The sequence below is a fragment of the Rutilus rutilus genome (genome assembly GCF_951802725.1).
Source record: "Rutilus rutilus genome assembly, chromosome: 10".
NCBI classification, from domain to species: domain Eukaryota; kingdom Metazoa; phylum Chordata; class Actinopteri; order Cypriniformes; family Leuciscidae; genus Rutilus; species Rutilus rutilus.
Window position 1 is genome coordinate 27,092,614 of NC_140215.1, and position 22,475 is coordinate 27,115,088.

The window sequence follows — 22,475 nt, forward strand, 5'->3', positions numbered from 1 at the left end:
GATTTAATGCAACCAGGTTGAATAAAAATATTAATTATATTTTTTTACATGTATGTATTTGTATATACATATATAAATAAGGGTATTCTGTTTTTCTTCACTGTATGCTATTTCACATCACTCACACGCACATCATCTGTCTCCAGACCATTTTAAACATCTGCTCTAAATTCAATGTAGTTGGCCTATGAAGTCTAGTTTAATTTTTCATGCTATGAACAGCAGACCAGAAGAAAGACCCTGGGCATTATGTGGGACGGTTCACATGTTCTACAGCACCAGTTCCAGCTGTGTCCCCTCTTGCATCAACCACATGTACCACAAGGCTTTACTAACTACAGCGCATCATTCATACCAGAGGCTGTAGCAATCAAAGATGAAAGCTCTAAGCCATTTTAAGAGTATGGGACATGACATCAAATTACCCATGTAATTCCCACATTAAATCTTGTTTTCAGAGAAATATAATGATTTTTTATGTTAAACATAATAATTGTAAAACATAATAATTGTCAATTAGAAATTAGAAAAAAAATCTAATAAAAAATCCCTTTGAATTACATTATTTAAAATTTTCTAAAGACAATATTTAATATATTATGTAATTTTCCTTTTTCCATTTAGATTTTGTTTTATTTTAATTTTTTTTGCAGTAGATTTTATATAAGTACTTTCAATATCCTGCCCTAGTGCAGTGAACGAACACCAGAAAATTTTGTTTCTGATAGCTCATGGTCTCAACTATGCATTTAAACATACAGTGTATTTTGTCTGTAAGCCAGTATTATCCTGCTATGAATCTTGCTTAGTTGCAGACAAATACATTAACATAAATGTCTGCCTCTTAATTTATTGCTATCCCACCTCCTCAACTCTTCCGTGTCTCCTGTTTTTTCCTGCAGATTGTTGTGTGATGAGGTAATGGAGGAGGTGAGGAGACACTTAACCCTTCAAATGTGGCATTACTGTTACACTCAGTGAAGACACGGGGGGTTTGCATGGGAAACATGGAAAGTTCAAGAAGGATTGAATTTAGTTAAGGCCAACAGGGTCAGCAGATTAAATAACAGAATTTAAACGAATTTTTCTTGGAGAGACATGCAGAGAAATGAAAGGAATGACTAAACAAAAGACATGCAATTTATGCAGAGAGGAAACAATGGTGTGGGGCAGAAGCAGAGGGTAAGAGAAACAGGAAATGACCTTTACTTTTAGGGCTCCACTCTGAACTGGAGAACCCTGGGAGAGTTTCGCTCTCACCTGGCAAACAGGAGCTGTCAGTGACTTGAACTAATGGCTAATCGCTTATTTCCTCCTCATACAAATGTACACTTAGGGCCATGTCTGTTTGTATTTTTCTAAAGGGCCAGTCAGCTGCACTCTCCCATTCCTCTGGTTTTCTTAGAGTTTTTAGACTTGTTTTGCCCTATTTCTAACTCTTGTCTTCCCTCTTTACACACAGCTGAACTTTAAAGGACAAGTTCGCTGATTTTTAACCAGCTTTCAAGTAAAGATTTTTGCCATCATTTACTCACACTCATGTCATTCTTAACACCAAACTTTTGGTTCTTTTTGATATTTACCATGTTCTTTTTGTTGGCTTGCTTCTTATTTTTCTTGACAACAAAATGTTTTTTGAAGAATTTCCTGGCCACTCTTTTCCATATAATGAAAGTGAATAGGGACAAAATGTCAAAAAGGTGCCAATATAGTCTCTATATGACCTGTGCACTATAATCCAAATCTGCTAAAGCCTTGTGATAGCATTGTCTACTGAACAAACAGATTTAACTTAAATTTAAATCGGTTTTGACATCAAACCTGGCATGATGCAACTAAAAGTACCATATTTAAGATCTGTTTTTCAAGTGAATTCACGATTTTAAGTGAATAATGACTGTCTATCTTCACACAACTTCAACTATTGTATGTCTTCAGAAGATTTGGAGGACTTCACAGTGCATAGTGACAGCTCCAGTCACATCCACTTCCATTATATGAAAAAAAGGCAAACAGGTTATTCATGAAAATTTCACTGTTTGTGTTGCCAGAAAAAAAAAAAAAATTGGAATGTATGGTGACCGGGAGGGGACATGTTCGGTTCACTTAGTTTTGTCGTGGCCACAACATATAAACTCGTGGGAACGTGATATTATGTTGTTGCCACGATATATTAATTCGTGGGAACATGATAATAAATCATGGCCACAAGATCATTTTGTTGAGGTAACGACATCACTATGTCGTGGCCGCGACTTCATATTTTGAGAGAACGACAACTATTTGTCGTAGCCACGAGTTATGTTGAGGGAACCCCTCCGGTCAATACTGTAACCATATACAGCAGTCGGAGATGGAGATGACTGATGATATAACATTTTACACTGAATTAGGAATGTCATATAAAGATATAGAGCGGTCTCTGGCATTAAGACATAGGTACGTAAGACACCTGAAGCGCATTCTTAAGTTGAATGGACTTTTTCGTCGAACATTTGCTGGCTTGAATGAAATACTCAACAATCAAAAATAAAGTTCCTTTTAAGGCAATAAACAAAAACAAATTATGAGAAACATAAATTAACAAATAACAAAGTAAATTATGACCAGGGTAAAAGGAGGAGCCCGTATTGCGTGTGAAGATTCGGTTACCACGTTATAAAACTGGTAGCCACGAGAAACGGATGTCGTTCCCTCAACATATTCATTCGTGGCCACGAGAAACGGATGTCGTTCCCTCAACATATTAAGTCGTGGCCACAAGAAACGGATGTCGTTCCCTCAACATATTAAGTCGTGGCCACAAGAAACGGATGTCGTTCCCTCAACATATTCATTCGTGGCCACGAGAAACGGATGTCGTTCCCTCAACATATTCATTCGTGGCCACGAGAAACGGATGTCGTTCCCTCAACATATTAAGTCGTGGCCACAAGAAACGGATGTCGTTCCCTCAACATATTCATTCGTGGCCACGAGAAATGGATGTCGTTCCCTCAACATATTCATTCGTGGCCACGAGAAACGGATGTCGTTCCCTCAACATATTAAGTCGTGGCCACAAGAAACGGATGTCGTTCCCTCAACATATTCATTCGTGGCCACGAGAAACGGATGTCGTTCCCTCAACATATTAAGTTGTGGCCACGAGAAACGGATGTCGTTCCCTCAACATATTAAGTCGTGGCCACAAGAAACGGATGCCGTTCCCTCAACATATTCATTCGTGGCCACGAGAAACGGATGTCGTTCACTCAACATACGATCTCGTGCCCACGAGATATTATGACGTTCCCACGACTTAATATCACATTCACAGAGTTTATATGTTGTGGCCACGACAAAACTAAGTGACCCAAACATGTCCCCTCCCGGTCACCGTAGGAATGTCATCAGGGAGCATAAATCAATTTGACAGAACAGACTTTTGTTTTTGGTTAACTATCCCGTTACATAATTCGCCCAAAAATGAAGATTTTGCCATCATTTTCTCACTAAACAGAGTAATTATTCATGTCAACTCTTGTTTTTGGTTTGTTGTCAGTTCTGAGTTGTGCCGCTCACTCCTCATTAGCATCTGCACTGGTAGGATGGGACAGGACAGAAATGAGTATTGATGAGTAATGAGTATTCACAGTTGAAGGTTGAAGGATGTTTGATCTTAAAGCAATGCCAGATGATGGTAAAAAAAAAAAAAAAAAGTTTCTCAGACCCTATATCTACCTTTGTAGAGTTAATCAGAGACATTGGCTTCATCTGACTGTGTTTATGCTGGTGTGTGGAAGGTTATGGCTCCACCCAAACACATGCTTGTACGCTTTCACGCTAATCTGCAATTGATAGGACTTGGGCCAAGAACCTTTTCATCTGAGTGCGTTTGCTGTGTGCCAGGAATTGATCTCAGATTTAAGTACTGCAGACTGCCAGTGCTCATGCCTGTCTATCATCGTTACTGGCTCATTTCACCAAATGTACACCTTGTAAAGAGCATTGCCAGTTCCATTACTGCCAAGGCCTCATGACATACAGAACATTACCAATCAAAAGTTTGAGGTTGGTGAGATGTTTTTATCTTTTTTGAAAGAAGTATCTTATGCTCACCAAGGCTGCATTTATTTGATCAAAAATATGGTAATATTGTGTGAATATTATTACATTTAAAATTAATTTCTTTTCTATTTGAATGTAGTTTAAAATGTAATTTGTTCCATTGGTTCCAAAGCTGTATTTTCAGCATTATTACTCCAGCCTTCGGTGTCACATGGTCATTCAGAAATACAATTAATTCTGATATAAAACCTTTTTGGCATGTAGGGCTCTTTAAAATTGAGTCAAAAACCCATTGCACTTTTTTTTTTCTATGAGTGCCGTGAATAACTCCGCATGAGTTTCAAGAGAGACCACTACTGAAAGAACTTTTTGTATTATGTTACTATTTTTTTGTAAGTTTGCTGGTTCTGTGGGGCACAGCAGTTTGGTTTTCCCCTGTTGAGCAGAACAGAAAATGGGTCAAGGAATCAGGAAGACACATAGTAGGGGACAGGACGTTTGATGGCCAGCAGGGTATTGACCTGGTTCCTGGTGACGGCCCAGGAAATAACAAATCTCATGTATTTGATCTCTTATACCTTAAAGGCTTTGCATCTGGGCACAAATACAAAGCTTTTTCTGAAGAATAAAAAAGGCTGTGGCCATGGAGTAATGTTATTTTAGTAAACTTTGTTATATTTTCATTGACTGTGACTTGCAGATAGACTAAGCCCTGATACCCACTGTTGGGCAAGTTACTTCGAAACTGTAATGCGTTATTTATTACTTATTACTGTCATTTCAAAGTAATTCGTTACATTACAATATTACTGTATTTAAAATGTAAGGCATTACACTACTATTGCATTACTTTTAAGTTACTCTCACCCAAATAACTGCAAATATGGATTTGGAAATCTAAATGTAGCTTATGATGCTCAATTAGCTCATTACACATCCAGTAGAAGGTGATGTGGTATCCGACTGAGCTTGGACCCATAAGAAATTTTACTATGATGTACTATAGTACATACCATGGTATACCATAGTAGTACCATGGTATTCCATACCTTACATATAACCATGGTACTATATAGTACTTCAGATATTATCATGGTACCATGGTACATTGCATGGTACTGTAGATGTTACTATGGTACATAGTATGGTACCTCAGATTTACCGTGGTACCTACCATGGTACATACCATAGTACCTCAGATATAACTATGGTACATACTTTATAGTACTTCAGATATTATCATGGTACCATGATAATATCTGAAGTACTATACTGTACAGTATGTTACTATGGTACATAGTATGGTACCTCAGATTTACCATGGTACATGCCCTAGTACCTCAGATATAACCATGGTACATTCTGCCGTACATATTACCATGGTACATACTTCCTCAGATATAACCTTGGTACCTCAAATATTACCATGGTACTTTGCATGGACGCATGGTACAGAAATCTTTTTACTTTAAGCCCGGGCTAAACTTTAGGGTTAAACTTTAGCAAAAATAAAAATAACTAAGCCAAATATTTTTATTTTATTTTAATTATTATTGTGAGTGACTGCAGTAGTGTGGGCATAGGCCATTTGGTCTATGAACGAGTCATAGATCTCCAAAATCAGTTTTAAATGTATAATGTAATATTAATGAGATTTTTATTTAAGTAATGTTCTAATTCTAGATGTTTGTAAATGCTGCATGATTTTGACGTGGTTTAATCAATGGCCGTGCGCGTGAACTTTGAACATTCATGTCGCTTTCAAACCCATTCTAGGTGTTTCTCAATGTCAAGGATACTTCCTTGGCAGGACTGGTCCTTCCAAGTCACTTCCTTCAGAGGCTAGGCGAGGCTCCTCTTTAGCATTCGGAGAACATGTAAATGGAACAGGCTAGCAAGTGCACGTCAGTGCGTCATTACGTCAGTGAAAATGAAAAACAGAGCGTTGCTATGGACGCAGTTCTGTTCACTCAGGCAATATAATCGTTTTTAAATCAATAAACTCCTTTTTAATCATATTGATTATTTGACTGTTAAGTGTGTTTAAACAGTGCGGGTCAATTTGACCCATAACATAATGGATGTAATTATTTTTTTAAACAAATGTTTGGTAACGTAAATATATTTACATTTGAAAGCATATTGATCCGTTAACGCTCCGACTCCGTTAACGTCTAACATTTTGAATTTTTTGAACAAGATAGCAAAGCTGCGCGCATAGGATTGTGGGTGATTTGAGAGCGCGAAGAGCGCGAAGGCTACACATATGCATCCTTTCCTGTATATGGGATATTTTTCGAACGAAGGACTCAGTCCTTGGTGGAAATTCCGAGGATCCTCGACATTGGAACAGTCCTTCGACGGATGTCGATGACGTAGCATCCTCGAAATTCTGGCTTCCGAGGATCCTTCCTTGACATTGAGAAACGCCTACTGTCTATTTTTCAAACACTGGAGCGGCCGCGGCGCAGAGTTGCCATGGAAACGGAGTGAAACATTTTGCGCGGACGTTTCTCCTCTGCTGATCTCGCGGTGATTTTGGCGAATTTGCATGAAGGAAAAAAAAACTACCACTTTATTCCAGGTTAACTGCTTGTAACGCGCGTTACTGACATTTGTACCGAGTAAAATATTACATTTTTCCCCCCTGTAATGCCTTACATTACCGCGTTACAGCAAAAAGCAATGCATTACAGTAATTAATTACTTTTGTAACGCGTTACTCCCAACACTGCTGATACGTTAATGCTTTATTTAGCTAAAAACAGATAATGTGTCTTCACAAAGCTTATCAAGGACATGTAAGGGTGAAAACATGCGCTGGAGGGCATTACACAGGATGTTTATATTTACTTTAAAAAACAACAGCGATCATGTGATTTCCTGGGTCGTTGCTAGGTTTGTAGGGGTGTAGTCGTTGCTAGGTTTGGGTGTAGGATGATTTCTAGGATGTGGCTACCACATGTCAAAACAACAAACCATAGACTTCAAGTGGAGGGTAGGACATCATATTTAATGGGCCATATATTTGCTGAATTTTGGGGATGTGTAAAATAAATCTGGCAGAAAGGGTCAAGTAAACATTTGGTTTTTGAGAAAGAAGGGACTTTTCTGGATAATACAAAAGCTAAATAATGAGCCACTTAAAACTAAATGGGCTACTGTATGTCTATGTAAGGACTTGAGGTGCATTGTATGGGGAACTCTCTGGAAATCCATGTCAGTTACTTTCCTCTCTAGCCATAATCTCACTGTAAGGCAGTAATTCACTGTGGAGTCTGAGTAGTCTGAGACTATATATATCATGTGACTCTTTGTACAGTCAGTCAGATGTTCAAGGTCTTTGGTCTTTGGATGATCTCAACCCTGCTGAAAAATCCAGCATTGCTGGTCACCAACATAAGGTATGTTTTGCATGTTGGGACCTTCATGGGCTGCTGGTTTGCTGGACCCCAGCATGGGAAGTGAGAGTGCCTTTGGACCAGCTACACCAGCTCAGTTTTGCTTGAGAACAGCATTACAATGCGAATCCACCAGCACTATACCAGCTCTGACTTGCATAAACCAGCCTCGACCAACATGGACCAATGTTGCTGGTTTATGCTAGATTTTTCAGCAGAGAAATCATGCTGAAGAACATGATCATCATTTTGACACAAACTTGTGGAGTTCATTCAGCTTGAGCTATTAAAACTGCTATATTTGAAGCATTGATTACTTATTTATTATTTCAAATTATATAGCCTGTGTATCAGGTGCAGTTTTTAAACATTTTAGCCTGTATAAACATGACCTGTATGTTACATTAAATGTGTCATTTAAAAAAAAAAAGAAATAAAAATCAAGCCATAATTTCAAGGTTTTTAAGCTATTATAGACATGCAACAAAATATATTTTAGTTGATCTCAGTCAAGTTCTTTTTCCATGGCATTGATAGATTCCCCATGCCCCATTTTCATGGTAATAAGTTGCAGAGTTATGAAATGTTGTTGTAAATGCTCCCTTGTGTTTTTTTTTGTTTTTTTTTTTAAGTAAAGAATTATTTGTATTAAATTATGTTTCATTTCCTGAGAGATGTTTCTAGAAGCACTTGTTTTTTTCTACCATGGGAAATATCAACTACATTAACAAAGTGCCCCCAACACCAACCTCACTACTACTGTTACTATGACAGATCAGCCCGTTCTTATCCCAAGGCGTCATATACTGACGCTTTTGACATTTCGTCTACATCGAACGCACATGGCACCCTTTAGCGTCAATATGAGACGCAGATAGAAATGGGCCAGAAGGCGCCTCCTAGCGGTCTAACCCTAACCTTACACCAGACCTAAACCTACCCATAACCAAACAAAGCTCTGTGCGTGTCATATTGACGCTAAAGGGTGCCATGTGCGTTCGATGTAGACGAAATGTCAAAAGCGTCAGTATATGACGCCCTAGGATGAGAATGCGTTGGACAGATACATTTGGTTTATAAATACAAATTCAGTTCTCACAGTAGCATCTTTCTCTTCATGTTCAGCAAGTAATTTATTCTCTTGACCAGTTGTAAATTCATAGAAGCACAGTGCCACCATGTGAAGTGGCTGTCCCCTACACATCACCACTCTTACAGTCTCACTGAAGTGCCTTGAAACGCACAGCATTATTCAATGTGTTGATGTAATTTCCACTGAAACAGGATGACAGGGCGGGACATATCAAGCAGCTCCTCCCCTTTTTTAAATAGCCAATGGTGTTTAGTTAATCACAGCTCGGCCAGAGCCGTTGAGCTCAGTAAAGCCGCAGTAATTCCTCCTAATCTCCTCCATATCGCTTTAAAATATAGCATTCTGTGCAGAATTTAAATGGGTCCGATATGTTTTGTGGTCTGCGCCGACTCGAACATGAGATCCGCTCTGAAGCAGACTGTTTGTGCATTGCGGGTGGTTCGCGTGACACTAACATGAAACCAGACCTTAATTCACCCCAATGGAAAGCATATTTACAATGTCTGAATCGTTCCCTGTCCCCTACATAGTGCACTTTGTGCCAGTCACCATATAGAAAATGGTAAATGCTTGAACAAGTGACCGATTTTAGCCGCAGCTTCAGTGTCTATTTATAGTGTAGGGGGCGGGACGCTTCAGATTCTAGAGAGTATTTGATTGGACTGAAAAGCTGATGAGAAGCTGAAGTGCAGAGTGATGTCATCAAAATCATGATCCCTACTGGCAGAAGTGAGAGACTGTAAGTTTTGTAACACTTATTATCCTCTAAATGCAAATGTTTTCATTGTTATCGAGCACACTAGCTTATAGATAACAGTAAGTGTTACATATTCATACTAAAAGCCCAAAAAATATAATTTTGATTTCATGGGGACAGTAATGTCAGCATGTCAGTTGCGACAGTCTTTTTTTTTCCCCTATTGTGACGTATATCCAAGTGAAGCGGCTTCTTGAACAAGAAAAAATGTAGGGCGGGACTTAATTTTGTCCACCGGGAACTGATTTGATGGTTGTGGTTTGCCATTGCTCTGATGTCATGTGAGTGACCATAGACTGTAAAAAAAGATGGATGACGCACCCTCACTCTCTTCCATTGTAGAAAAGTGAAGCCGCCAAAGTCCCTATATGGCGCTGACATTTTGCACTGATTTTGAGACCTGATTCTGCGCAGTACTGAACAATGGACTCGAGTCTGCGCAGTAGTGAGCGTGAGGTGGAGCACAGGGGCGGAGCTACGTGGTGGCCAGGGGGGGCCACGGCCACCACTGGTCAAGGCTCGGCCCCCCCGCCAGCCCCCCCAAACTCACGGCCCCACCCCCAGTCTGAGGAGGGGGAAAATAAATTTAATTTAAAGAAAAAAAACCTCCTGAGTTTAAATAAATACTCATAAATAAATACTCGACCCCCGCCGAGTGAACAGGAGGGCGCGAGGGGCGGATTCGCTTTCTGTACGTAAGAAAGCTAATCTGCCGCCAGAGCCGGGATTCGAACACGGGTCTCTGGCGCGAAAAAGCTTAGATTTCACCACTGAGCCACAGGGGAAGATACATCTTTTTACCGTTAGAGTGAGTATAGAAGAGAGCGTCATATTTTGTATCAGCGTTTGTTTGTAGGTGTGTTTGTTGCTTTGTTTATAACAGACTAAAACACTCTATTTCCACCTTTCGCCGATGAGTGACGCAGATTTGAAAACTCACTCAGCAAACAAACAAAAAGACAATTAAGAAAAATAAATTGAATATTGCACTTAAAATGCCATGGTTTACATAAATAAATTATCGCCTAAAATGACAATTCATATTGTGTCTTTCTGTCATTTGCACTAAAAAATCCCCGTCTCATGTTAAGGTCCCTAACCCCTCACATAATCATGACACATCGCACTCGCACAACACAACAGTGGCAACTTTGAAAGCGCCGGTGAAGGCAGCAGCAGCAAACGCTACAAAACAGTGAGAAATTATGATGACATTTTAATTTAATCATTAAAAAAATTACCTGTGTAACAGTGCACACAGTGCAGTGTTGATGTTAAAACTGTGTTGTTACAATGTTTAAAGTGGCTGACAACAATACATATTCTTATTATAAATAAAACTGCCTGTTTTTTTAGCTGTGCATAACTGTAGCTGAATAGTTAGGCCTACTACGCTACTGTATTTTAATATTGATCATTATGGTGGTACTTGGAGAGCCAAATATTTTCTGAGGTGGTAGCCTACTTGGTGTAAAAAGTTTGAGAACCACTGATCTAAGCACCCATCCCAATAACATGGATTATCAATAAGACATTATTAGTGTCCATAAGGAAGTTCAATCCATTGTTTATGGCCTGACGAGCCGCGGGAAAACCGCTACTCTGAGTGAGTTTTAAAATAGTAGTTTTTGACAATCAATTAAGTGCCACCCCAAATAAAAGACTGGCCCAAGCTGGCCCCCCCAGAAATAATGTCCTGGCTACGCCCCTGGTGGAGCATCGATATCAAGGTCCCGCCCACACTCGCGCAGAAAAATGCAAAAAAAAATCCGTCCGTTGGTGCCTACTTCAGTCCTACTTCATTTAGAGATGCTGTCAATCATGACATCACACTCCCGTTTTATAGCATCAAATAACTAAAGGCTGATTTATACTTCTGCGTTGGACCTACGCCGGAGCCTCTACGCTGTAGGCAACGCGTTGGTTTTCATTTATACTTCTGCAAAATTACACTTGCAGAGGAAGCATGTGAAACCCGAGGGAGCGGTCCTAGCAGACCAATCACAGCGCTTGCGTCCGCGTAGAGTTGACGCGTTGTTAAATTTTTGGAGAGGTGCACGTCAGGGTACGCCGAAGGGTATGCGCGCTACACACAACCTACGACGTAGCTACGCCGTGAGTTCGACGCAGAAGTATAAATTGGGCTTAAGACCAAACTTATTTCCAAAAATTAACACTTAAACTTACATCAGCGTGATAAAAACTACCTAAAATGAAAACATCTTTGGAAAAAAATTATTTGAAGTGTTGTTTAGTTTCCCTGGCATCCCATTAGACTACATGGGGGGGATTATGACCTATACTGGGACCAACCACCAGAGGGGGGTGATCGAGATACTTTGGCTTTACTTTTCAGAACTCGTGTGGCATGCTTGTGAGTGACAGGTTGATCCCACCCTCAAGCATCATCTGGAAGAGAAGAGTCCTTTTAAGAGGGAGGGGAAGTTATTTTGATTAAAGATTATGAATAAAAAAAAATAAAAAAAAGATGTGCATGGATAAAACATTTATAATAAATGCTGCAATATTACATAAAACAAGAATTGTCAAGTTTGATTTCATTGAGACTTTAAAACGCAGTCAGAATCATTGGTTCACAATCAATAAGAAAACATTTATGAAACATATAATGCCTAGAGTTTCCGCTTTAAAGGTCAGGCAGTATATACTGCAAAAAAACATAGCTTCATACTAGCTCAGCTTAAACAGTAGCCAGGCCTTATCTGTGAGGTCAGAGGTCAGAGTACTTGACCTCCAGATCCACAGAACACCTCACGCACATGGCTCATCTCTGACTGATGAGGACCTTAAGACCTCTATGTTGGCCACTGCCCACTTCGTAAAAACCTAAAACTACAACTTATGTTATTGGCTGTATTCTGGCACCTTTTTTGTTTTTAGTTAATCGCTTTTGAACCTCTTCTCATTATCTGTCAGAATAGGTGTTATTTATGGATGGACAGGTGGGAGGCATGTCCTGGCCACTTGTTGTCTAGACTTTTTTTTTGGGTAACGCTTTAGATTACAGCCCGGAAAGTACTGCGTAATTAAAGCGATTTTACAGAGTAACTTTCTGTTATTATAGTGTACCTATAAAGTAATTACATGTAAGTATAAGGGAACAACATGTAAAGTTTGGGGAATAAAGGGGTAACAACCAGGAGAAATAACTTTTTTTATACTGTAAGTATTGTAGATCTAAGGGGTACTTATTGTACTATTATGATACAACAATCACATTTGGGACAAATTTATAAAGGTTTCCAAGTCAGTATTATAAGATTGTCAGTATGTATTTTTTTATTGTACTTACATTGTAACTACATTGAACAAGAGGGTAACAAGCACCACTTTAATTTACGGCCCGCAATGCCACACTTACCCTGTAACTACTTGGAACAAGAGTATATTTCCCAGTATATATAAAAAAAATGCAATAGTTTTAGCTTTACTTGCCTTGAAGCATGTAAACTCAAACTTAAACATCTGTACTTTTACTATCAAAAAAATATATATATATATATTATATTATATATTATATATATATATATATATATATAAATGCATAGATATGTACCCTGTAATTTTTAAAAGTTTCAAATTAAAAAAATTAAAATTTTAAAAAGCCTATACAGTTTGTATTGGTACACAATTTTTACAAAAAGGTGCACAGTGTATGTCCTCGGTAAATTGGTCCCAAATGCAAGATTGTTTTATCATAATAGTAGAATAAGTACCCCTTAGTTCTATAATACGTACAGTATAAATATATATTTTTTAATTCTCCTGGTTGTTACCCCTTTATTCCCCAAATTTTGCATATTGTTCCCTTATACTTACATGGAAGTGGGAGGTACACTATAATTACCGAAAGTTACACTGTAAATTCATCTTAATTATGTAGTACTCTCCGGGCTGAAATCTAAAGCGTTACCGAGATTTTGTCCTCATTACTTTTTGGTAGCTCTTCTCCAAGTTGTACAAACTTTAAACATAATGTATTAAATGTCTTAAATTTGCCTTTCTGTGAAAACAGGACTTGCAGAGATGGATGTAAAAAGTGACTGCACACTCACACAGCATGGGAAATATGTTATGCTTATTTTATTGCTAATATTGTCTTTCATTGCAATTCTTTATGAGTTTAAAACATTTTTAATGGCCATGTAGAAAATGAAAGGGTAAAAACTTTGTTTGCAGATTATAATTGTGTTTGTGTTATAATGACTGAGCGAAGTGTAATACGAAGGCTTTAGGACCAAGCAGAAACCTCACTGGCTAGTGCTCACCTTTCACTATCTGCATTTTAAATTCTGCAATTCACTTTGGGTGAACGCAGACGACATGATTAATATTCATGAACATAACAGCCCACCGCTACATTAGCATAACAGGCACTGAGCGATCTACATAAGGGAAGACATAGAGAAGTCATCTTTGACAATTGTTAATGTAGATACAATCATTTCATATTTAAGTAAATGTTAGCGTGTTAGTCTTATTTTCTTCAAAAAAAGAAACTGACTGGCCAATAATGTCTCGAGCACCACCAGTCTTTAAGCTCTGTTTAATATGAAAAATACAAATGATCTTTCATACATGATTGCAAGTGCAACGTTTTAGTTCTAAGTCATTTAAAACTGCATCATATTGTAAGAGAGGCTGATGAGATTTAAAATGTGTCTGCCGTAACTTTTCAGATTGTTTTTACGCCCCAGTGTATAATATTATTATTATTAATAATAATAATAATGTTCATTTCTGTCTGAATGGATGATACAATAAAAAATAAAGGTCTAAAATGGGGTTTTGGCAGAGATGCCATTGAATAACCATTTTGATTTCCATAAAGAAAAAAATTCTTCTTACTGTAAAGAACAGTTTAATAATTTAAAGAACCTTTTTCCATAAAGAACCCTCTATGCAATGGAAACAGATGTGGTTCTATGAACCATTGATGGTAATAAAAAGGGCTTTCGCACCGGAGGATCGGTTATAGGTCCTATAACTATACCAGCTTTTTTGGGTGTTCGCGACAACTGCGTGTTCCCAGGAACTGGGAACGATTTTAGTGATAAGGCAAAATTAGCTCCTTCAGAGTAGGGTCTAACACAGCTCAATAGGAAGGAACTACCAGTGACGTAATTGTACGTTGATTGGCTGAACGCAAGCCATACAAAACACCGGCCCCTGCCATTTTTTTTTGGTGTAAACACAGTTTACATACTTACTCTACGAACTAACTCCATGAACATGGAAAACAGCAAAAAATGAACCAGCGGCGAAGTCCAGTTACTTCTCAACCTTTATGCTACGGAGCTGTTAACATCATTGAATGTTGCGCTTAAATGACGTCTCTGTCGTCCGGCTTACGTCACTTCAAGGTTCCTACTGGCTTTGCGAATGCAACCAGGAAAATGGCCCTAGGGGAACATTTAGTTCTCGGGGGAACGCCCTGGTGGCTAGTCCCTATAACTGAGTTCCTATAACTGTGAAAGACCCTATAGAACCTTTATTTTGTGAGTGTATACAGAGCTTTATGAAGAAACAACTTTGTGTTCGCTGTAGACTATCTTAGACCTCCATACTTACCATGCAAAGCTCAATCAGTGACTTCATCAAGTCTCTTTCTCAAATAATCAGCACACTACCCAGATGCCGCTACTAATCTGAAATGATTTTTTGATGCTCTGTTGATGTGGATGTGCTTTGTGCGGATGACATCCAGTACATAGCACTGTCTTTGATCAGACGGAGTCTTGCACTCTTAACAGGGTCTCAGATCAGTTGGCTGACTGTGGATTAGGGGCAGAGCAGGGGGTTTAAGTGTGCATGAGACTGCAGGGCGTCTGTTTATCAATCTATCCCATCAGAGTAGAACACGGTTTGTTCACTGGATTTAAGTTCTTACCCACACAAATCTCTAGACATGAACACAAACACAATCTTGTTTCATTGCCATTTTCCATTTAATTGCATTTACAGATTTGGAGCAGACAGATCTACAGATAATAGGGCAGACTACATATCACATGTCTAATATCATAGTTCTACAGTTTGACTAATACATGTTTCAGCTCCTGAATGAATTCAGATCAAGTTAAGGAACAACACATGTTTTAAACTAAGAACTCAACATGTGTAGGCCTACTCCACAATTTATCATACACTCATATATGCAGTGTGGTGTTGGAAGCACTGGATGGTGCTATAGAGCTTTACAATGTGTTATAAAAAATATTCATATTTTTATTCATACAAAGTATTATGTTGCCATCTGGTGGGCATGTTTTGAAATGTAAAATATGTCTGGGTTGTGTTCTCAATTAAATATACTAGTTTACTTACTACTAAGAAGTTTGCAGTTTGCACTGTATACTGTGTACTATTAAAAGGTATTTGAAACTAAATGCATTATGCATTTTTGCAACATTCCATACTAATGTTTAATGCATGTGAGAAACTTCTTTGTGGTCTTAAGTGTAAATGAGGTTTACACATTACTGTGTATATATATATATACACATCTTTTTTTATTTATTATATAACTTGTATATTATGATCTAAAACATAAGAATTGAATAACCATTTTGATTTCCATAAAGAACCATTACATATAGAATTACATTCTATATGTAATTTATATGTAATTTAAACTAATTGTGTTACCTCTGTATGTGAACTGCAGGGATTGCCTGGACCCCTTGGTCCCCAGGGCCCCACAGGCCCTAATGGGCGACAAGGTGACACTGGTCTCCAGGGCTCTAAAGGAGAGAAGGGAGACCATGGCAAAGGAGGCATTATGGGTCCAAAAGGAAGTGTGGTGAGTCTCTCTGTCCTGATCTCTATTTCTGCTGTTATGTAAGGACTTAGTAAAATGCTTTTTAAAATACAATAGGTTTAGAGTTTAAGCTGCCTTTTCACTATCTCCGACATTCATGTACTATTGTTACTTTTCATCTCGTGGCAATTGCAATGAACTTTCAAATTGGCCGTGCAGAAGCCGTTATTTATTCGCCATGGTAAAATGAATGAATAGTGAATGAATGAAGGCAAATCAATTTAAATAATTATGTAATGATTATAAAACGATTATTTCAGACATAAGTAGGCCTATCCATAACCCCTCATTTTACAGGAACAGTGTTTAAAGAATAACATTTTATGGTAGTTGGTAGTTCTCGCCTTGCGCTCTTATTTTTTTTTTATTAGATTACATCACATTCAGTCTGTTAGTCGCATAGGCTCTTGTGAATGTACATCAACTTAAAAATGAATACTTTCAAGAGTTACCGAAATCATTTACATTAATTATGTCCCTAGTGTTGCCAGCCAGCACCAGATTTTTTTTTTTTTTTTTTTTTTTTTTTTTTTCACAAAACTTTCATTGCCCCCAGAATATTTTAGTTGTATGAATATCATGCAAAACATTTGATTCTAGCTTAATGCATTATTTTTTTATCAACTCTTGCAAGAAGGTACGATAAAAAAAAAGCAACATTTTGACCAAAAAGCTGAGAAAATCATGTTTTGGTCAAAGACTAAAGCCCAATTTATACTTCTGCGTCGAACTCATGCTGTAAGCTACGTCGTAGGCTGTGTATAGCGTGCGTACTCCGTCAATGACTGGGAAGCGTTGCGTCATAAATGGCGGGAAAAGAGTGAAAAGAATATACTTTAGTGAAAACTGAATTTTTTCAGACACCTAATTAAATGTTAATTGCAATTAAATGAAAATATATAATTCTTTAAACTTAAATGCAGAGTGTCAGAGTTACGTTCAGTTTTGTTGTCATATTGTTTCCTGTGTTTTTGCTTCTTTTTCAGGGTACGCTTACACGACAACAATGTACTAAAAATGGAATCGTTTTTCCTTTGTTTTTCGTGTATAAACAAAGGCAATGTCAAAACAATCCCCTTTCACAAGAATCCGCGGAATCGACAAAAAAATGCTGTATTCTGCTGCCAGGCCAGTAGGTGGCGATATATAGACTGAACACGTAATACACATGCACATGACGTCACCATTTTCACAAATTTGTATTTTTGTAGTTTACGGAGACAATATAGGTATCTTTTTCAAAAACTTGAAACCTGTTTTCAAAAGTTTGCATTTCCTGCCCCCCAAACCACCGCTGACATAAATGAACGGCCAAAAAAGCGTTTTTAGTTGAAAATGGTGATGTGCACTCTAAAAAATGCTGGGTTGTTTTAACCCAATGTTGGGTCAAATATGGACTAACCCAACGTTGGGTTAAAAATGCAATTTAAAAATGGACAAACCCAGCCGTTGGGTAACATTTTTAATGTAACCAATGCAATTTGCCCATTTTTTTATTGCATTTTTGTCCATTTTTGATTTTGTCCAAAATGCAATTTGTCCATTTTTAAACTGCATTTTTTAACCCAACGTTGGGTTAGTCCATATTTGACCCAACATTGGGTTAAAACAACCCAGCATTTTTTAGAGTGTGTAAACAGCCCCTTAGTTTAGTCCCTGGTTAGTGTCCTTTGTTTCTGATTAGTTTCAACTGTGTCTCATCTAGTTACCTTTGTTGGCCCTGTGTATTTATAGCCCTGTGATTTTCACGTTTGTCAGTTTTCATTTGCTTTATGTGTGGTTAGCGTTCTTACTATTTATTCCCACAATCTCCTCCATATTTATGTTTAGTAAATTAAGCCTGAGTTTGTTTTGGATTACCTTTTCGTCGTCTTCATCTTGCACGTTGGCTACCACACGCATTACACAGTGTGCTTTAGAGTGCTTTTTTGACCTACCTACCTAATCTTTATATGTAATTTCATAATTACTTATGTCGTTTTTTAAATATGGTGAAAGCGTGCTGTCGAATGTATTGACAAGCATTCGTGGTAAACTAAAATATGCTTTATTCTACTGAACCTTAAATAAATGTGTAATTTCACATTTTTATGATGAAGTTGCAATTTAGTACATAATATTTTAACTTTTAAATGTAGTATCGAATAACACACTACAGTTTACAGTAAAATTATAATAAAGTGCTTTTACGTATTTTAGTATGTTACTCAATATGCGTACTTCTTTAAAGCTCAACAAAAGTTATCACTTAAGTGTCCTTTTATTTAATTTATTTGATCTGAAAGTAATATATATATACATATACATTTAAGATCTAATGTACACTAAGTGCACATTAAGTTCAATTAAGAATACTTCTTTTTTTACTTCTTTTTTTAAGCCATTTTCGCCTTGTTGTACTTTATCGTTCTGTTTAAAACATACTCAAGAGAAGTTCTGAGAGCGAGTTAAAAAGTTAAACTTCACATGAAAAAGTGAAATGCTAATGTCTTTGGGTCTTTCTTCAGGGAATGGTGGGGGTTCCAGGGTTTGATGGAGCAGATGGTATTCCGGTAAGTATTTTGTTTATATCAACAATATTATGTTTAGATGTGTGAAGTGAAGCAGAGTTTTATAAAATCATAAAGCAACAGCAATATGACAAAAGATACCAATGTTAAATAAATAGTTCCATTTATTAAAACTAATCACAGAAATAAACAAGTCTTCTAAGTAATATAGTTCAAATATCATAAATACTTTTCCTTAGACTTCTAAATGCAGTTTTTATTGTGAGTTTTGGATTCACCAATTCTGGGTCATTGGTAATCTCTCATCAGGGCCACCCTGGTCCATCTGGGCCTCGTGGAAAACCAGGAGCTGATGGCTGTAATGGAACCCGGGGAGATTCTGGAATGCCGGGACTTCCAGGATTCGGTGCTGGACCTGGAATACCAGTATGAATGTTCATTTATTTGTGTGTCAGAGTGAATTATTGAGACAAAATCTATTCATAACTCACACATTACCCATCTAACCTATAACGATTTTATTTTCTCTCGCACTCTCTTTCAATTATTTTGTCTCTGTGTACTTGCCTATCTGTAACTTTTACCTTCTGTATAGGGTCGGCCAGGAATAAAGGGGGAGAAGGGTGACCCTTTGGAGCTGTGGGTCTATATGGAAAGATTCAAGGTAAGAGGAATTTTACTAGTTTAAATGCAGTTTACATCAATACATTTGGTTTAGGTAAAAAATAAAATAGAAATGGTTTCCTGTCACTTTGTCCCTTTTTCTGTTTGCAGGGAGATCTTGGGCCACCAGGTCTTCCAGGATTTTTGGTAAGTTTGACTTTCGTTATTCATCTTGTGATATCAGAAATTGAGCAATCAGGGATGAAAAGATGAAGGGATAGATGTGTTTTCTAAATCATCTAATTTCACTCTTACAGGGACCGTCTGGTAACCCAGGGTACAGTGGACTGCCAGGAAATCAAGGACCTTGGGTGAGTTAGTCATACAATAAAATTACTGAGTTTTTATTTGTTGGACTATTTGTCTGTTTGTTGGATTTGTTGATCTGATAACACGAACGGTGGCGTGGAAAGTAGCTTTTGTCACCACTGACCCAAGTTGGAATCTGCTTTTTTCTGAATTAATTCTTCTCCTTTTTCTTATCACATATCAGCTAAAAAAATATTTTAATCAAAATGATATTCGAAAAGTGAAAATAAAGTGCCTAACGGGTATTTAATAGTGAGAATACAGTGTTTAATGGGTTTTAATTGGTATATAATTGTAAATGGATGTGATGTATCTGCGTGACGTGCAGCTCATAATTACCACACTCAAAACCATGGCTCCCTTCATGGACTTTCGAGGATACCTTTGCGGATCAACAGGTTCAATATGGTAGGATTAGGAGTAGATTTAAGGGATAGGGACAAGTAATGTCTCAATAAGTCAGTATCCATTTATGATGTTAATGAAAATGATCATATACAGTGAAAATGTTGTTATTATTGCATACTGTTTTATAATATACTACAATAGACTGAGGTGCAAAAAGTATCTGCCACTATTTGTACAGCATCTAACAACTATTTACGTTTATTGTAAAACTGCATCTATATTTACATGTAGTGCAAAGAAAGTATTGTTATTTTCACTTAGTTTAAGTAGCATCTATCACTATTTGCACTTAGCATCTGCCATACAATTATACTGCTTGTTTTATTTCAAACCTACTATCTCTTCTTCTCACTGTATTATCTTTATTCAGGGTCCCTCTGGTAGTAAAGGTGTTAAAGGACAAAAGGTATTAAAACACAATATTTTGCTTAGTTTTATATAAAAAAATTACATTCAACCATATATATTTTTATGGCGTCACAATCCAATTAAGTCACTTTGGTAAATTAACATCTATGTTAATGTACATGTGTCGCCTCTACACAGGGTGAAAGCAGTAAACTATTAAAAGGATTCAAAGGAGAATCGGTAAGACAAATATTTAGTGTCATATATCATATATATCAGACTAATATTATTGTGTTTAATCTGCACTGTTAACCCATCTGAGTTTCATATACTCACCTCAGGGGGAAATTGGAGAGCCAGGCCCACCAGGAACTTACTCGCAGATAAGACCAAACATTACAGAATTGCAGGCAGGAAGAACATGATTTTAGTTTATTACGAATATTTTCTCTTTGGGGGAGAACATGATCTTGCTACTGTAATTTTCATCTTCCGTTCATTTTCTGTTTTTTTTTAACAGGGTCAAAAGGGGCGGAAGGGTTATAAAGGTGAACCAGGAGATTTGGTAGGTTACATTAGAGCTTTTTTGCACACAAATTTTCCATTCCTTCAACACAAGGATGTTCATGCTATATTTCTGGAATAGTCAAACAATAGAAGAAGACAAACCACTTATAGAAAAAATGGGAGAACTTATAATGCTTAATGTGGTGGTTGTTGGAATAAAAGCCCCATCTTTCAGTTAAAAGGTTATTTTTGATTGACGTTCGGAGTAGTTGGATCACATTGATTTTATTGGTGATTTGAAATATGTTATTGAAATGTAATCTTGAGTTTTACAGATGATCTTTCCTCATTCAAACAGATAAGAGCAGTATGTGACTTGAAAATAGCTGTCAATGTAACTAATCACTGAATGAACCAAAAGAGACTTGGCAATATCTTAATGATGATCTTTTTTTTCTTTCTTTTTTTCAGGGATATACATCTACGAAAGGAGAGACTGGTGTGTCAGGGTTTCCGGGACAACGGGTATGATTGTTTAAGTGCTGAAATCTCTTTATTAACTGTTAAGTCTATCAAAATGTGCAACAAAAAAAAAAAGCCCATTTGGGTTCATTTTGGTTTTTGAACGTGCACACATATTCAACCTTATATATAAAATGTAACCAATTACTATTAATTACAGGGAAACCCAGGATTAAATGGCTGGCCAGGACCGAGGGTATGACATTTTGATCAATTTCCCAACAGTGCAAAGCATTTGTGTTTACTTAAATATTTCAAGTCTCTCTCCATTCCTACAGGGAGACACTGGACTACCAGGTTTCCCAGGAAATTCTGGCCGCAAGGTAATAAATTAATTTCTGGTTTAGTATTACATCTTGTCATACCTTACCAATCAGTCTGTCACATTCACCGTCTGTCATCGTCCTGTCTTCACTACAGTTCCCAGAATCCTCTTTGTTTCCACACCTAAACTCACTCCCATCATTACCCACTTGTTCATCATCATCATTTGCATCACCTGTCTTGTGTTCATCTGTCTGTGTATTTAAGTTCTCTCTGTTCATCATTCAGTTGTCGGTCAATGTTTGTGTTGTTAGAACTCTGTCTGTGCACGCACACTGTTTCGAATATTCTTCAGTTTAAATAAATATATTGAGTATTTTGGATCTTTGCCTGGAACTTCATCTTCTTCAACCTTGAGACGTTACAGATTGACCGACCCCAATATGAGCTGGGAGCTCGCTGGACAGATCGCGGCTTTGGCTCGGGATAGCCGCGATCTGTTCCAATTCACCTGGGGGTTTGTTCCTCTTGCTGCCTCCTGCTCGCTGGATGATGAGACAATCAAGGCGTGTTACCAGCTTGGGGCCAAGGAGGTCGACCCGAGGGAGCTTCCAGATCTCTCCGGTCAGGACTGGAGAGAGGCACTCTCCAGTTGTCTGGAGAGCTTCCTCCCGTGGCACGCCATGTCATCGTCTGAACTTCACGCCAGTCCAGCCGAGCCAGCACTTCACGCCAGTCCAGCCGAGCCTGCACTTCACGCCAGTCCAGCCGAGCCCGCACTTCACGCCAGATCTGCCGAAGC

The 22,475-nt window shown here is 37.8% G+C and overlaps 1 protein-coding gene across 1 annotated transcript in view; it reads left to right on the forward strand.

The window, feature by feature from the left end:
* col4a2 (collagen, type IV, alpha 2) overlaps positions 1-22,475 on the forward strand; it is a 135,939-nt gene that overhangs the window by 74,504 nt on the left and 38,960 nt on the right. The window contains exons 5-17 of the mRNA XM_084421070.1: positions 15,990-16,124; positions 18,650-18,694; positions 18,962-19,078; positions 19,248-19,316; positions 19,427-19,462; positions 19,573-19,626; positions 20,403-20,438; positions 20,579-20,620; positions 20,722-20,790; positions 20,901-20,945; positions 21,359-21,412; positions 21,570-21,605; positions 21,688-21,732. Of these exons, the coding sequence (XP_084277196.1) occupies positions 15,990-16,124; positions 18,650-18,694; positions 18,962-19,078; positions 19,248-19,316; positions 19,427-19,462; positions 19,573-19,626; positions 20,403-20,438; positions 20,579-20,620; positions 20,722-20,790; positions 20,901-20,945; positions 21,359-21,412; positions 21,570-21,605; positions 21,688-21,732 (783 nt within the window). The remainder of the gene's footprint in view (positions 1-15,989; positions 16,125-18,649; positions 18,695-18,961; positions 19,079-19,247; positions 19,317-19,426; positions 19,463-19,572; positions 19,627-20,402; positions 20,439-20,578; positions 20,621-20,721; positions 20,791-20,900; positions 20,946-21,358; positions 21,413-21,569; positions 21,606-21,687; positions 21,733-22,475) is intronic.